General features: G+C 36.7%; 1 protein-coding gene across 6 annotated transcripts in view; it reads left to right on the top strand.

Moving 5' to 3' along the window:
- ITPR2 (inositol 1,4,5-trisphosphate receptor type 2) overlaps nucleotides 1-18093 on the top strand; it is a 505414-nt gene that overhangs the window by 415256 nt on the left and 72065 nt on the right. For 4 of the 6 annotated variants that reach the window (XM_030322010.1, XM_030322007.1, XM_030322005.1 and 1 more), the window contains 3 exons: nucleotides 6917-7081; nucleotides 10499-10694; nucleotides 15353-15445. In XM_030322010.1, coding sequence (XP_030177870.1) covers nucleotides 6917-7081; nucleotides 10499-10694; nucleotides 15353-15445 — 454 coding nt within the window. The remainder of the gene's footprint in view (nucleotides 1-6916; nucleotides 7082-10498; nucleotides 10695-15352; nucleotides 15446-18093) is intronic. The other 2 variants (XM_030322009.1, XM_030322008.1) reach the window with 1 other exon arrangement.

Genomic DNA, 18093 nt, shown 5'->3' with positions numbered 1-18093 from the left:
TATTAAAAAAAATGTTCAATTAGTATATTGCTAATATGTCTGCTGAATACCTGAAGCACTGTCTATATCTTGTACTGTGTTTCTAACATAATGTCCTATATTCTGGTATCTGCATAAATGACTTATCTCCCCTACTACATTATACATTTCTTATGGATAATGATTGACCATTCAGTGTCTTGGATTGTCATTGGTACTAACAAATATTTCTTTAATGAATTAACTAATGAGTGAGTGAATGAATGAGTGAAAAATTATCTTTGTATTCTTCTACATTTACAGTGCCTTGTACATAAAATACATGGCAAGTATTTACTGAGAATGAATAAATGAAATAGTCAACCAAACTTTTGAGAATTATAAAGCTGAGATAGAATGACCAAGTCTGTGTTTCTGACCATTAGCATATTACACTTCTTTGAAGGTTCAACATGGTATATATGACAGGTCCCAGTTAGAACATTCAGGCAACCAAATTACCAGTTATTCCTCAATCACTGTCAATAAAGGGAAGTTTACTGTACATGCAAAGAGATCTATCAGTGAAGAATTCTGTCAAGTACCAAATATACGATTCCTAAGCTTTTTGAGGGCAGGGGTTGTCATGTTCATGGTATAATCCTGCCCTCCTCACTCCCTCATTCCCAACTCCATTTTTCTCCCACTTCATGCCTACTACTTAAACATTCAAAAATTATTTACTTGAACTGAACTTGTACTTTGAATGTTTTGAAAATAAGCTAATTTTGCAATATTGCCAACCAAGCTAATTGAAGAATCTTCATGGATTTATCTAAAATTTTCTAAATTGGGGTGCTTGAGTGGCTCAGTCAGTTAAGCGACCGACTTTGGCTCAGGTCATGATCTCGCCGTTTCCGAGTTCGAGCCCCACGTCGGGCTCTCTGCTGACAGCTCAGAGCCTGGAGCCTGCTTTGGATTCTGTGTCTCCCTCTCTCTCTCACTGCCCCTTCCCCACTCATGCTCTTTCTCTCTCAAAAATAAATAAACATTAAAAAAAATTTAAAAAATAAAATTTTCTAAATCTATTAGAAAACTTGAATTAAGGAAGTCTGGCTTATTATTTTAAAAAAATACATTCAATTTTGAGCCAGATTATTTGAAGAAGCAAATAATATTCATAAAATGGCAGCTGGTCTTCAATAAGACATTAATTCAAGAAAGAGAATCTAAGTTTGATAAGTTGAAATAATAGCTAGCTAGAGTTGGGCCAGAAAAAAACAAGCATTTATTGGGCCTCTGTTATCTGATAGACATTGAAAACACCAAGAAGTGGAGAATGTGGTTCTTGCCATACAGAAGCTTCAAGAACATATAAAGAGATAAGGAAAAACATTTTAATGTCTATTGTGGAAACCAAAAACATTTGGAATTATTTTTCCTTTCCCCCTTGGGGACAGGTTAAAAAGATGATTTCTGCCTAAGGTTTGGTGAGAATAGTTTCATTACAGGAAATGACAATTCATATAAGAGGCAAGTATTGTACTTTAATTTCTTCATGGGGAGAAAATACATGGAAATGTATCTTTCTTATTAACTATATGAATCTGTGAATACTCTTCTATTTCTCACGGCATAAAAAATCCATTTGCACACCCCCTGAATGGTACATTATAATTTGGTAGTTCAGGGTATTTTGACAAAGAAAATAATCAACTTTAATTTGAAACAAACAAACTGGATAGAATAATTGTGATTTTGATAATATTGATAGAAGTTTTATCTATAGTTTTGATATTGTACAGATGAATAAAATGTTTTAGCCAATAATCATTCACCTTAACTTTTAACATAACAAGCTTCTTACTGTGCTTTACCATTTCCCAGGAGGCAGGAAAACAATTCAAACATTAATCAGTCCTGTTTTGTAACTTAGGATTTAATATATTTATTTACTTAATTGGTACTTAAAAGTTTGCATTGTGTAACAGGTAAAACTAGAAGTGCTAAAATTATAAGTATCGGAAGTAGGGAGAAACAAAAGCAAATATCTACCTGACAGTTATGCCTTAATGAGAATCAGAATTCGAGATAGGCAGATCAAGCCTCTGAGTGTAATTTTTCTCATCAGTGAAATGAAGATATTAAAGCTTAGTCTTCACCCACCACTTGTTGAAAGGATGAATGTGAAGATTTAGAACAGGGCAGTAACAGTGATGCTATAATACCAAAAAAGGCTACCATTTATCAAGCTCCTAATATGTGAAGTGCTATTTAATTGTAAAACATTGGTACCATAATCATAAAAGTAATTGTGTTTCGGTTCACAGAGAGTTATTTGTTTCTGACTCAGTGTCTTTCATAATGTTAAGGAAATGTAGACAGTCACTTTTCTGGAACAGGAAACAAGTGGAAGGAAAAACCTCAATGTATGTTCTGAGCATTTAATATTATCAGTTTCTGTTTATTATGATGCTCCATTTTTATCATCTTCACTCATTTCTAAAATCAAAGTTTTGCTTAGATTGCAACTAATTTCTCTGTCTTGTCACAAGGGTTCTCTCAATGTTTAAGATGTTTCAAAAAATTCAGGTGTTTTTCTCTTAAAACGCATACCTTATAACCCAGTACAGCTTACTTCTCATTGTCTACCTTGTAATGGAAATTAACATACTGTTTTGGTAAATATAAACACACATTTTATAAATTTTGGATCACCTAATATTTCTATACCACTAATAATGATAATATTCCCAGTCATATGGATGCTATATAGTGTATTTAACCATTCCACTAATTTTTATTATTTATATTTTTAGATATTTTTTCTAATAATGCAGTAAATACCTGTGTAAGATCTTTTAATATCTTCTAAATACTCTTATGTGCAATGTTATTTTCTTCTGTAGTAGTGCCTGGAAATGTGTAATTTATTTAGGGCACTTGTAAATTATTTGCCTTTCTACAGTTATTTGTAAGGTGAAAGTGTTTCCTTCTGCCGAAACTTGGTCTTGCCATTTTGCAGACAGGAGAGACAGGTGGAGTTTAGCAGATAGCTGTCTATTAGCAATAAGCCACAGTGTTCACATTTAGTAGTGTCATGCCCTCAGTTACTTACCTGCAGATAGTTTCCTGGTAGGGCTCATGTTACTGCTATAATATTGAGCCCACCATATGTTCATTTAACATATACAAATTCAATTATATATTCTGAGTCAAAGCATTCTCTCTCTCTCTCTCTCTCTCTCTCTCTCTCTCTCACACACACACACACACACACACACACACACAGCCTGTGTTTCATATAATATGGTCACTAAATGCTCATAACTAATTCTGATATTCACTTGTAGTAGTAGAAAACTGCTTCAGTTGCTGGAGGAAGGACTAGCATGTGTTGAATTTATTAAAAGACAGTATAGTTTACACCATCCTTGTTTATGATACTGTTTTGTCAGCAATTTAAAAGATTTCCAGGGTGATATTGACTACCTGAAAATTTTCCTATGCTTTGACCATACAACCATATCCTGTGTAAGATGTAACACTACTGAAATGGAGATTTTTGAATCAAATCGCATCAGTTTTAGTAAGGATGATGGTTGATGACAATATAGTAATGTAGTTAATATGTAGTTCAATAAATTCAATTTTACTTTTCAATAAATAGTAGATGGCCTTTTTCAGCGGGGGTGGGGGGACGCTATAGTTTATTCCTGGAAAATAGGTTATTGTTTTCCCCTAGGTACAACGTAAGATGGGGATAGAATTCCTGATCAGGGACATAGAACCAAATAAGACAAAAAGGATAACATAAAGGCAGCTATAAATTTCTGTAATCACATAGAACAGTAAAATTTAAAGGACGTCCCATAGAATTCTAGACCGTCGAGGCACCTTAAGGATTATTCACTTCCAGGCATTTCATTTTAGAAATGAGTATACAGAATCCGACAGAGACCAGGAAGATTTACTAAAGCAACTGGTGGCAGAGCCAAGAATGGAGCCCAGATGGTCCAACTTCTAGTCCAGTGTCTTTCTATGCTGCTGCACTGTTAAAAGTCCTGCAAAGACATATCAGTGAATTATGAAGCATATATGAAAACAGTACTGTACTATATAATTAATTTACCCAATTAAAATTAATGAACTTGATTCACTCTACGTTAATTAACAAATGGACATTAATTTTGTTTTTGCTTTTAGAAAACCTATTGGTAAATCGTTTTTCAAAAGGCCACACAGAAAGCTTACATTGATGCTGTTTCCCTACCCGACTGCCTGCTTTTCCCCCACCATCACCCGAGTCACCTCATCCTCAACAAAATGTACAGTGAAAGGCAATTTTGAAGAATAGATGGAAAATGTTAAAAATATGTGGGACAGTTGTGGTCATTTAGATTAGTATGCTGATTCAAGAGTCTTCTCAGCACCAATTCAGAAGGGGCTGGTCTTTTAACCACCTTGTCAAGTTCCCACTCCCTCTATTTATCATTGCCCACACGGACCCTTGCCTCAGAAACGAAGATTGCCTAGGTAACGGTATTGACAAATGAAGGACTAGTTAGACAACATCAAGCGAGTCATGGCATGAAAAGGGAGAATAAGTTTTGTAATTTCTTCGTTACTATAAATGTTCCCAACTTTCATGGAAATGCTCTATAAAAACAATGTATACATTTCAGGGTCACGGTGCAGGAGAAAACAGAGTTCAACTTCTTTCCTACCCACATCACTTATTCTCATACTTATTTTTCCTTGGTATGAACAAAGGACAATTTCCTTCCTTCTGATATCCACAGAAATAGATGGATGTCACTGCCAATATCAACTCCACTCTAGTTTGAGACGTAGTCAAGAGAACAGGGACATATCCATCAACACCAAGCTCTAGATCAAAGTTCAAGGAAAATAAAAATCAACCTGTAAACAAAGAAGGCAAACCTTTATTTTTCATGCAAAAGTAGCAGTGGCTTTTTTAGGCAAAAATAAGGCTTTTGCATTATTTGAGAACTGAAGTGTATCGCTTTGAGAACTTGAATTCAATGTATTGTTTTTCCTCAGTGTATAGATTTATAAATAGTTTTCCTGCATCATTTTTTAATGATCCAGTTTAGGGAAGTAAAGATCAGGAAACAACACGTGAACAATTTGTCTTGAACATATCCACCCTTCTGAAAAGTCATAATTCCAGGTTTTAACTTTATTTTTTACAAAACTGATTATTTCTTTTTTGTATTGATAAACTATAGTGGGTGAATCGAGGCAAATAATTTGAACTTAAATAGCCATTCAAAACAATTTAAAGAGTAAAACGTTGAATATTACTTCACCTAGACATTCTGTATTTCACCATCTTCATGGTTGTTTATTGTCAAATAGCACACTTATCTGAACACCTTGTATATATTTCCTGTATATATTTGTATATATTTCCTGAGTTTTTTAAATGATGACTTTTTATAATATTAAACTTACTCTTGGATAATAATCATAAAGACATTATACTGTAACAATGCTTAATAATAAAGATCTGATGATGAAATACTAAAATAATGAAGTACAACTTTCTGCTTGACATTATTCAAGTTCTCAAAAAGACGATGGAAGAACTGATAATACTGATTATTGAAAAGATAGTTAATTAGCATGGTGAAATTTTAGGGAAGGTTGAACTTCTATGCTATTGATTCAGTTTGACTGTTAACACATTTCTCATTTTGTCTGTATTGATTTGGACTTCAGAAAGTTGAAGGAAAACGTTTTTCCCATCTCTTAAATTTCACTTCTGCCTCAAAGTGTTATGCTCCTTCTTATGTTATTTAAAATCATTCCATAAGGCAATTTTTTAAATATATAATATAGCTAAAGTCAACAATGTTGCAAAAAAGCAACGTGTTTTCCCTAACTTAAGTTTGGACTAGAAAGACAAATATGGTGCCATCAGATAACTTGAAGAACTCAGGAAACAATTTGGAAGAACTGAAATTTGAAATCTATAATTCTTTCCATGACGACTACGAGGCAGAATTGGCTCTTTAGTTTATAAATAAAGCAGTGACTCCAGAACCAAATATATGACACTAAGTTTACGATAACTGTGTTCTTTGGAAGTCATCGCACAGATCACTGTTATTGCCAAAGAATCTCAGTGTAAATTTCTATATTCCAAAGTTACACCACAAAAGACAATTTTAAATAGTTTAAACACAAATACATAGCACCAAGCATAATAAACACTCCAAAATATCTAATGAATAATTACTTCACATGAAGCTTAGAAAATATATGCATAAATTATATTTATTTTAATCTAACTGCATAAGTGTATTTATATTTTCATGTATTTAAATTAAATTCAAGAATCACCTTTAATGGCTTACTTTTTAAAAATAATATTCAGTAGAGAAAGTCTAGGCTAAAAAAATCAAGGATAGATCTTTTCTGGATATTTTCAGAGAAGATACTTTTCTGTTACATACCCAATATAATAAAAATATTACATATATTATTTTTAATATGGAAAATATGATGAATAGTATTTAAAGCATCATTGTACTAAGTGTTTCAAATGCATTATGAATTGTTTAATACTCTGAAGAGGTCTATGCGGTGGGAGTTCCTTTACTCCAATTCTTCCGAAGAAACAGTCCAGGCCTGCAGCTGCATGGCCAGGGTGCCACAGGGGTGAGACAGCCAGGGTTTAAATTCAGGTCTGCCTCGATTGTCCAGCTGGGGCTCTTCATCATTCTCATTTTCCCTGGAACTGCAGACAATACAACTTTTGTGTGTATTAAGTTTACATGCAGATTTGTAAGCAGTGCTGAAAAATCACCAAATAAAAAAATGAGAAAAGAGAACCACAGAACTCGTGAATAATAGGTTTTGCCAATGACTGCTATTTTTATGAGTTTCCAGATAAATAAGACAGTAAAATCTAATCTTTTCCTCCCTGTAGCTTTGTAATAAAATAGTGTTTCTGGTGAGTTTTGTGGGAAATCGTGGCACTTTCACCCGAGGCTACCGAGCGGTCATCCTGGATATGGCCTTTCTCTACCACGTGGCGTATGTCCTGGTTTGCATGCTGGGCCTCTTTGTCCATGAATTCTTCTATAGCTTCCTGGTGAGTACTTCTCCGTGTGGACAATCAATGCTGAAAAAATACACAATGCTGCCTCTTCCTTTGATTTTTTTTTTTAAAGCAGGGCCTGACATTTAGGACAAATTATGTTATTTTTAGAATTTCCTAGGAAAAGTGTGAATTATTATTATTTTTAATCTTTTCCTCTGAGAAACCACATAGGTGGTGGAATTCTTTATTTCCTCTCTGAGAAGTCACTAACGACCCCACCTCTTGACCCAGGCTTCATATAGCAGCTGCTTTTGGTTTCGGCCAAATCCTTACCTCGCTTTACATTTAGAGAGTCTCGAACAGAGTGTAGGGGGAAAGTATGGCGATATATTTTCACAGTACTGGAATCATTGCATTTTGTTTACAACAACAAATATTATTGTAACTTTAGAATGGCGTATACATGAAATGAGGGAGAAACTGCCAACCTAGTAAAAAAAACATAATGAGTTGTTTTAAGTCTTCATTTCAGATTTAATGTGTCATTGTTGCTAAGCTTATCTCCATGTATCTAACTCATTAAATGGATTTGCAGATTTCTTCTAGAGGTCTGTTTTTTGTTTTTCACGTTATCCATTTTACTTCCTATATATAGACTGTTTGATAGCCATAAACTAGGAGAGGAGACAGTATAAATATGTGATAATATTTTGAAACCTAAAACACTACCAGGTTAACATCACGATGTCATGGGAGAAATTTATTTATATCTCCCACCCATGGCTGGCATGCAGTGGAGAGCACTAGCCAGTAAAATAATTCCTGAAACCTAAGGTAAAGATCTAAAAACATTAGGATGGCCCTGTTTGCTTGGGTCATGAGGAACAATCCATTGCCTACTGCTTTCCTGTTTTCTAGCAAACCCATGTAGGAAGACTGAAAGGAGGCACATTTTCTATTGACTCTCAAAGAGCCCCAGTGATACAAAACTATCTTCTAGGTAGTTAAGTTAGATTATTCAACAGTCAAAAGTAGATTTTTTTTCTGTTCCAGGGATCCAAATGAATTCCCTTTCTGCTCTAATTTTCCATAAAGAATCCACTTTTTAAAACATGCCTGTGATATATAAAGTCTTATTATACTCAGCACTTTTACCGGACTGTGATATATAACAAACATTCTGTAATGTTTTTGTGCTTCAACCCTTCTCGTCTATAAAATCGATAGGGAGAGGATGATAGACTCGTTCTATCAAGATTCATTAAAGAGATAATATAAAAAAACATGTGAAATGATGTAAGTAAATCTTTATGTTTTCCAAGAAAAGGCATTTGACAAAATGAAGGTGTATTTGAATTATTATATTAGCTATTGATAGTAATGTTACTTTTAATTTACGTTACTTAACCTTGTTTTCCAATTGTATTTTCCTCTTGTCTTTTATCTTTTAAATCTTACAATACTGATGCTAGTTTGTTTTCACTGGGTTGTTTGTGAAAACGATATTATCCATTTTTAAAAGTTTGTTTATTTATTTATTATTTATTTATTTAGAGAACGAGAGTGAGAGCAAGAGAGAGGCAGAGAGAGAGGGAGAGAGAGAGAATCCCATGTGGGGCTCTATCTCACAAACTATGAGATCATGACCTGGGCAAAATCGAGAGTCAGACACTTAACTGACTAGGCCACCCAGGCACCCCAAGGATATTGTCCATTTTGATGTTTAGAGTACTAGGAGGAAATTATAATGGATGTGATGCCAAAATGGCATTTAAGTATTTTTTAAAATATATATTGTATTTTAAAAAATACATGAATATGTATTCCTAGTTACATCCACAAATACCAATACTTTATCCAAAATAATAAAAGGCATTTTTCTTTCAGATATAAATAGAAAGAACCATCAACCTGCCCAATGTCAATACCTTTTTTGCCTTCCCAAGATTCCGATTCCATGGGAATGGAATGGGGCCCAGAAATAAGCATTTTTAGTAAGCATCCCATGGGCTTCTGGAAGTGATAAACTTTTAGAAACCATTCAGAAGTGACCTAGAGTCCATTGCCAGACCTTTTCTTTAAGCCACTATTGAGTTAAAGTAAGGGAAAATCTCCTTTATGTCAATGACATGCTTAAGTAAGTTAAGTCAGAGTGTCGATAATTTGGAAGTTGAATTTGCATTAGTTAATTTTGTCTGTACTGAGGAACATTGACTTTATTTCTGGAAGTTTCTGCTCCCTCCAGAAGATAAGCAGATAGCAAAATATTTAAACACTTTTTTTTTATGTATGATCATGATAAAATATCAACTTCCTAAGGTGAACAAATAAGGTAATATCTTTATGGCAATTATTTGCAAGACTAGAATTAAATTGGAAAGTAAGTATATAACCCTCAGTACTCAGAAAAACAGAGTATAAACAAGGCCCTGGTGTTTCCGAAGGGATTTGTGACACTGGTAATGGATCATTTCAACCAGTTCAGAAATTCTAATCAGTGCCCTCAGAGAGCAGGAGACAAACCTTAATTATTCCAACTTCCAAAATAGTATTCATCTCCAAACAGATATTTATGCCTTTTTAAGTGAATGTTAATTCATTGCTTTTAACCCACTTTTGATAATATAACATGTACTTGCTAATGTATAATTTCAACTTAATAATAGAGCAATAAATAAAATTGCTCTTGGTGTGGACTCCAGACAGCAAACACATACCTAGGTTCTTGACCAGTGCATAGATTCTCTACTACTAAACACAAAATGGATAATAACCCATTAGAGGAAGTGGAAATTTAACAAATTGTATATTATAGTTTTGCTTATACTTCTGTTTCCAAATGTACATACTAAAATAATAGGTTTTGTCTTTGTTATGTCCCTGTAGCCAGGAAACGCATTTCCCTTCCTCAAATATTTTTAAATTTCCTATCTTTTCTATGGCAGCAGCCTCATCAAATTGTTCTGGTAGTTTCTCCTCTAATCCTTCGATTAAACAATACATTTAATGAATCTGTCAATTATTCATCACTTAGGCAAATGTAATTCAGCATTCTCACCTTAGCCATTTTACGTATTCCAGAAGCAACTGCAGAACATCAGTAAGACTAAAAATAAGGAATAAGTAACTAAGTTGGTTAAGTATAGTATTATAATTTTTCTAAATTCAAATGTGACACTATGCTATTTCTGTATCTTACAAAATTAAAGTTATGTTGGTTATGAAACCAACACACATTATATGCACATTATATGCCGTGTTAGAGTTATCTTTATTGAAAAACAGTTTATTAATACATTCCAACTGTAGAAGAAACATATATTTTGGTGCACCTTTGAGGTATCACTCAGATTGTTATTTTTTCGCAGACAAACTAAAATGGCTTGCATTTGTATCCATAATTACCTTTACGTTTATTCAGCTTTTGCTGCATTGCATTTTTTTTCTTGTTTTGTTTTATGTTTGTAGCTGTTTGATTTGGTGTACAGAGAAGAGACTCTGCTCAATGTCATAAAGAGTGTCACACGGAATGGCCGTTCCATTATTCTAACTGCAGTCCTGGCTCTCATCCTTGTCTACCTGTTTTCCATTATTGGGTTCCTTTTTCTGAAGGATGACTTCACAATGGAAGTGGATAGGCTGAAAAACAGAACTCCCGTTACAGGTATTGCTATGACCCCCAAATGAGCTTCCTCTCATGGCAGACGTGACTTGTACACAGCTTAAGAGCATTACAGATAAGCACTAATGGAGGAAATGTTTCCTTGAAAACATGTTCTTGTTCACTGAGAGCTCATGAATGTCCAATACTCCTCAGCAGTTTTTTAGCCGTCAATGTGTATGGAGAAATCCTGATATAAGAAACATCATCTGGGCTCAGTTTCAGTGAGAAAGTTTCAACAATGCTAACTATTTTCCAGAAGACAGTCAACCACTTCAGTGTAGGAGGATGGCTTTGGAATCTTTTCTTCCTCTTTTTTCCTGTCTCCCCTCAAGAACAACATCTAGTATCATTCACAACCATTATTCCACATATGTTTGCTCACAGTACATCATATTATACTTAAATAATTGAAAATGATAAATGTTTTGATTTGGAAACCATCAGGAAGTAAGAAATTTGGTATTGAAAAAATGCTCAACATGCTGTCGTTAAGGAGCTCAATTCATCAGTACGTGGCTATCACAATTTCTGTACAATATTTATTTCTGTTTTCTGACTGGTTAGACATCATCCACTTAGACTTACTGTGATTCTTGTGGTGATAGGGCTTATTCTTTCCATCTTACTTTGAATTTTTATTTATCATGCTTTCTAATGGTTTCTTTTTTCCCCCCTTTCCTACCTTTTGTTGCTTGGGTTAAATTTCTTTGTTACTCTTTTTCCTCCTCTCCTGCTTTGCTGGATACAAATCATAGTTCTGCACTTTGCTGTTTGTTTCTCTGGGTGATTCTGCTGCCTATGAGTTGTAGAGAATGGAAACCACAAAATGACTCTCCCCTCAAGCCATTAAATTTAAAGGTATGACATAATTAGTGGTGACTTATAAACAATATTCTTTCTTGCCTTTAACAAACATTTCTTGATTATTAAATTGATGACAGATGGTAGTTTCTTTCTTAGAATATGGGATAATTAGGTGATGTTTAGATCTGTTATTAAGTCTGAGTGATCAAAGCACAGAATAGAAATGTCATATACATAGATTGAAAATTATTAAACTGGAGACTGAATTTCATACCTAGGTATTCATCTTTATTCAGAGGAACGTGAAATATTTTGTTACTGTCTTTCCTGTTCTCCCATAAATGTTACTTGTTCCAGAATTTTACAGGCATATATATTTAAAGAAAGAGCTCATATTTGTAAGTAGCCTCCCAGACTCCCCCAAAACTATCTGTGAATCATAAACAAAAATCTTCGGGTTTTAATTATTTCTTATGTACCAGGCATGATCACAATGAGTTACTCAGTACAGGGAGAGTCTGAAGCTGAAGCAATCACAATCCCTGAATCCAAATGTATACAATAGTTATTGTTTTCTGACTCTAGTCATAAATATTTTTGTGTTATTAAAAAGGATGTTAGTGACATTATGAACATATCTTCCTTAGAAATATAAAAAGGGGCGCTTCGGTGGCTCAGTTGGTTAAGTGTCTGACTTCAGCTCAGGTCATGATCTCGCGGTTCATGGGTTCAACCCCCAGGTTAGTCTCTGTGCTGACAGCTCAGAGCCTGGAGCCTGCTTCACATTCTATGTGTCTCCCTCTCTCTCTGCCCCTCCCCCACTCATGCTCTGTCTTTCAGAAATGAATAAAAGTTAAAATTTTTTTTATTTTTATTTTTTTATTTTTATTTTTCTAATTTTTAATGTTTATTTTTGAGAGAGATACAGAGCATGAACGGGGGGGGGCGGGGGAGGGCAGAGAGAGAGGGAGACACAGAATCCAAATCACGCTCCAGGCTCTGAGCTGTCAGCACAGAGTCCTACGTGGGGCTTGAACTCACAAACCGTGAGTTGGATCCTAACTGACTGAGCCACCCAGGTGCCCCAGAAAATAAAAAATTTTTTTAAAGAAATATAAAAATATCTTTCCTTTTTTCTTACAAAATAGGCAGCATTAGACCTAAAATGTCAAGATCTTTATTAAAAAATGTGCATATTTAGGGGCGCCTGGGTGGCTCAGTCAGTTGGGGGTCCGACTTCGGCTCAGGTCATGATCTCACTATCTGTGAGGTCGAACCCCACGTCGAGCTCTGTGCTGTCGAGGCCTGGAGCCTGCTTCGGATTCTGTGTCTCCCTCTCTCTCTGCCCCTCCCCCACTCATGCTCTGTCTCTATCAAAAAGTGAATAAAAGTTAAATTTTTTTTTTAAAAATGTGCATATTTACATGAAAAACTGTTAAATAAGAGAAAGCATTTGTAAATACTATGAAAATCTAGTATACGAGAAGTTAAACTCTTGACTCTTCATAGATTGAGAATGTTTGTTGCATAAGGCTGAGAGTGAATATGATATTGTGCCCTGAGGAAAGTGCCTTTATTTTCATAATATTTTTAATTATTTAATTTGTAACACCATCTGTCTATTGATAAATAGCATCAAGTTTGTTTTTTCAAGTACCAAACACTATTTGCTCCCAAAGTTGAGTGAAAGCTTATTGAGGATAACCAGCCTAGGTAGCAAGTGAAATCTGGAGGGCAGACATGTGCAGTTGTTCAGGGGGTAGGAAATAGTCATGGGAAAGCCAGGAGGTGGGAACAAGGAGGGAAGGTTGGGAGTTCTAGAGCTTGCGGCAGAGCATTGCAGACACATAGGAGAGTGGAGGATGGATAATTTGCAAATGGCATCGGGAATTTAGGAAAACGCAGATCCTACCTCTGAGACGCGGGGCCCCGTGCTCCACAGAGGAAGCAGCTGCTACTTGACGGGGTTGAGGGGGGCCCATGTCTTAGAAAAGCCCAAGGAGTTGGAGAGAAGGATCTGTTGACAAGCAGAGATTACAGTGTTTCTCACGTGTTCTTTCTTCCCCCTTCTCAGTGCTGCCCTCTGGCTTCCCACCCTCATTTCCTCTCACCCAGGAGACTAGGAACCTCTTAGTGGCTTTGCCACCTGCAGCCCCTTCTTCCCGCCCAATTCATTCATTGTAACCTCCGGTTGATTTGGTGTCTCACTGATTCAAAAACTACTGGGATCTGCACTGGCTGTGAGATGCTTGGTTTAAAACAATAGCCTGGATGCTCAGGTCACTCTGCTCCCATGTCTGTGCCCTCACTGGCCTCTGTGCCTTTTGTCATACAAACTGCACCAGGAATCCCGCCCACCCCCCCATCTTTCTATGTGTGAATCCCATGTCTTTAGATTGATCCTTCTCCAAAATGCTTTCTGTTTGTCTGTTTGTTTGTTTGTTCCTAGAATTCACGTCTCTCTCGTAATGCACTCCATTACGTTAACTGTACTTTACTTCCTCCACTCAAGTGTAATCCTGTCTTTGCCTCTCGGTATTCCCAAATTATCAGGTCTCTGAGGCCTCGACTCTGGGCCCTCAGAGCCTGGCATGGAGCCAATAAATATTAAGTAAGAGAATGGCCACCAGGACACATTCAGAAACCCCATCTCTCTCCTTCTCTGACCACCAGAAACCCTCTCCAGCACCAGATGGTGCACCTGCCCTTTCCCCGGAGCTTGCCCCAGTCAAGGGGCAAGGAAAGGTGGAGGTGAATGTGTGACCTCCCTTCCCTGAGTGGACTCTGTCTTTCTCAGCTCCAAGGCTTGGGTTGCAGGCAATCCCACGCCTGGTCCGTCCCCCAATCATGTGTCCTAACTTCAGCTCCTGTTTGTCACTTCTGCCCTCATCTCATCAGAGAACCAGGATAACTTGGTGTGATGTTGCTCTGATATGCACTTGAGTATTTCTTCAACCCTTTGTATATACAAATGAACTTACTCCTGCCCCTCCCTCTCACGGACTTTGATGACTGTTTGAAAAATCGGTTTGAAGAGAGGGAGGGAGGCAAACCACAAGAGACTCTTAAATACAGAGAACAAACCGAGGGTTATGGGGGGTGGGGGAGAGGAGAAAGTGGGTGATGGGCATTGAGGCAGGCACCTGTTGGGATGAGCACTGGGTGTTGTATGGAAACCAATTTGACAATAAATTATATTAAAAAAATTTTTTTAAAAAGAAAAATTGGTTTGAGAAGTATGAACCTCTTTACTTTGTATTTGTTACTAACAACAAAAAAATTTTCTTATAAAGCTTCTCTCACACAGATAGGAAGTTTACCATTTTCTGTTCCATTCTGGCTGGGGAGATAGGCCAAGCAGATGGATCCTTGGGAACTAAGGGAGAAAAGAAAGATTCCCCCCACCCCCCCACTGTACTGTTAGAACTGCCACGACCTGAAAGTCTCTACCTGCTATAGGGACTGACCAGTGGCTTAGAATCCGGGAAACCAACTGCTTTGGGGGAAATGTGTTCTGTCATTCCAAGTCTGAATCCTGAATGCATTTGGCCATGGAAACATTGTTGTACATGGTGGTTAAGGTCTGCATTATTATTAATACTTTATCTTTGCCACTTCAAAAAGGTATAAAAGGCTGTTAGTGGGTTGGCTTGTGAACTTACTCCCTATTTATAAAATGCCTTCAATACACAAAACTGTGTTCAGAGTTTCAAACCAAGTTCCTAAAAGACTTTAGGATCACAGCTAAGTTGAGGTAGTAGTGATTTTTATTTATATGCCTTTGTAACTATATGTTCATTTCTTGTCATTTGCGTATTTGTCTCTATACCATATTCTAATTTGTGTGTTCTCAGGGAGTAATGAAGTTCCTACTATGACTTTAACTTCAATGATGGGAACATGTGAAAAGGACAACTGCTCACCCACAATACCAGCTTCAAATACAGGTCTGTAAAAAGTACCCCAGAACAGTACAAACCTGATACTTTGTAGTTATGTTTATTACTGCTAAGGGAGTTGCTCTAAGAATTTCGTGGTGGGTTGAAATAGAATCATGGAGGGTAAAAGAACCAAAAAGTTTCAAACTAGAGAAAGGATTCCCATATCTGTCATTTTGTATCCCCACCCCATTCCTTATATTATTCCTATTCTTGAGAATTTATCAGATTTGCCTTGTGGTACCTGCTGCTAAAAATACTATTACCAAATTGCAAACCCATACCAAACTTGACACCCTTTTAAATATATAGCCTTTAACAGAGAATCTGGAAACACACAGGCTTAGAACTCAAAAGACTTGGTATAATCCTGGACTCCCCACTTTCTAGCTCTCTGTCTTAGATATGTTATGCAAATTTCCTGGACTTTGTTCACATGGTTTGCCCAGAGTGGGAGGGGGTGAGGGACCAGACAGACAGACAGAGAGAATATGATACTTTCCTTGCTTCCAAAGGAGCAAATGGGAACCATGCTCATAAAAAGAATTTTTGAAACTCTAAATTGTTCTCAATGGTTTGGAAACTATGGCATATGTGAAATTTAATGAACTGTAGAAGGAATTAGTGATCTCTTTCCAGAAGCAGCAGTGATTTAGGGAGTATATATCTTTAAATATTTGAAGAGTTTTATATATAAAAAAGGAGTGGATCCAGTCTGTATTACATCTATGAAGGGCAACAGTGGACTCAGGGGAGATGATGGAAGAGTTAAGCACAGTGTGAGGACAGAGTCCCCCTTTTCCATCTGGGAGCACACTGTTTTTCTGATCATAATGATAGGGGCTTCTTTCCTAAATTGCCTTTTTCCTTGAGATGTTGGATTGTTGCATGAGGAAAAATGGATATGCCCTTTGGCGAATGAAACGTTTCAACCTTTATGACCTAAGGGGAGAAATAAACACATGTACATTCCATCCTAATGTCTCAGTAGTCAAAGGAACTGTGAGCAACTGCCTCCCAGGCTTCTTTCCTCCCCTAAGTCCTGGCTACTGGGCTAAGGCTTCCAAACAACAAACCAGCTCATTCCATGCTTGTGTAGTTTTACTGTGCTCTGCAATTTCTAAAATCCTGGTACATGCATCCTCCAGTCTAAACATTTCCAATTTCTTCAGCCTTCCCTACACATTACAGCAGTGACTTTTGATGTAACACTCCAAGGCAAGAAGCTGAGTGGTGTTATCTTATTCTGGATAGTGGAATTGGGAATCACACCGTACCCTTAACCCAGATTTGGCTGACTCTTGGCTAACATGCCATTCTTCACTGGTTCAGCTGTTAAGCCATAAATGCCTATCCTGTAGTCATGTAATTGGGAGTTTGGAATTTCAAGCATAAAACGGTGCATTTATTTTTACTTATTTCTGCCACCCATAATCCAAGGCCATCTCAGTTTCTCCTGGAAATAGACAAGGAGTTGTTTTGCCTGGTTGAACTCTAGGTTTCCAGCACCTTCTAGTTCTAACCTGTCACAGGGCTCATGATATCTTTATGGATCCTGATTCTGTTAAGCAATATGCTCATTCTCTCTTATGTCATCCTCAAGTTGATAAGCTGTAGAACAGGGATTGGCAAACTATGGCCCGTGGGGAAATCTGATTTGCCACCTGTTTTTGTACAGTCCTTGGGCTAGGACTAGTTGTAACATTTTTAAAAAGTATTTTCTTTAAAGAAAAAGATGCAATGGAGGCTTTATGTCACCCACAAAGCCTATAACATTTCCCATCTGCCTCTTTGAAAAACAAAATTGCCCACCTCTGCAAAGGAAGATTTTCATTGAAAGTGCTAGAAATGTTACATAGGACAGTGCTAAGCTCAAAATCTTTAGCGTGCTACTAGAAACATGCTTTCAGACTGACATAGTCATGTTCTGTGCAATTCTTCAGCCACAGAGAACTCTGTCTTAAATAAACTATCAGTGAGCCCATGTTTCTCTATCTTTAAAAGAAAAATCATGAGACTCCTCAGAGTCTCCTTGCCAAATCCCAGACACATGTCTGTCACATCCCCAGTTTGAGGTTAGTGTGAACCCATGCTGGTTTCTCTTGACGCCTCCTTCTTCCCACACCATCCTTTCAATGATCCATTTTGGTATGTTATCTTGGGGATCAGCATCAGGCTTATTTGTCAGCAGTTTGCTGAATCTATCACAATCTCAAATTCAGGTCTATAAATGCTCCTCTCTTCTTATTATTCATGATTTAAAAAGAAATATCATAGGGGCGCCTGGGTGGCTCAGTGGGTTGAGCGTCCGACTTTGGCTCAGCTCATGATCTCGCGGTCCGTGGGTTCGAGCCCCGCGTCGGGCTCTGTGCTGACAGCTCGGAGCCTGGAGCCTGTTTCAGATTCTGTGTCTCCCTCTCTCTGACCCTCCCCCGTTCATGCTCTGTCTCTCTCAGTCCCAAAAATAAACAAACGTTAAAAAAATTTAAAAAAAATTAAATAAAAAATAAATAAAAAGAAATATCATAGCTATTTTAAAAACTTGGGCATAGTTTAAGTAGCTGTGTAAAACTAAATAGCTCTTAGGATCTTTACCCCATCTTGAACTTCAATCTATTGTCACTAGAACTTGTTATCTTCTTTTCAATACAGCCTTC

The sequence above is a fragment of the Lynx canadensis genome, chromosome B4, assembly GCF_007474595.2.
Source record: "Lynx canadensis isolate LIC74 chromosome B4, mLynCan4.pri.v2, whole genome shotgun sequence".
In the NCBI taxonomy this organism is placed as follows: domain Eukaryota; kingdom Metazoa; phylum Chordata; class Mammalia; order Carnivora; family Felidae; genus Lynx; species Lynx canadensis.
This window is presented reverse-complemented; position numbering and strand designations above follow the sequence as displayed.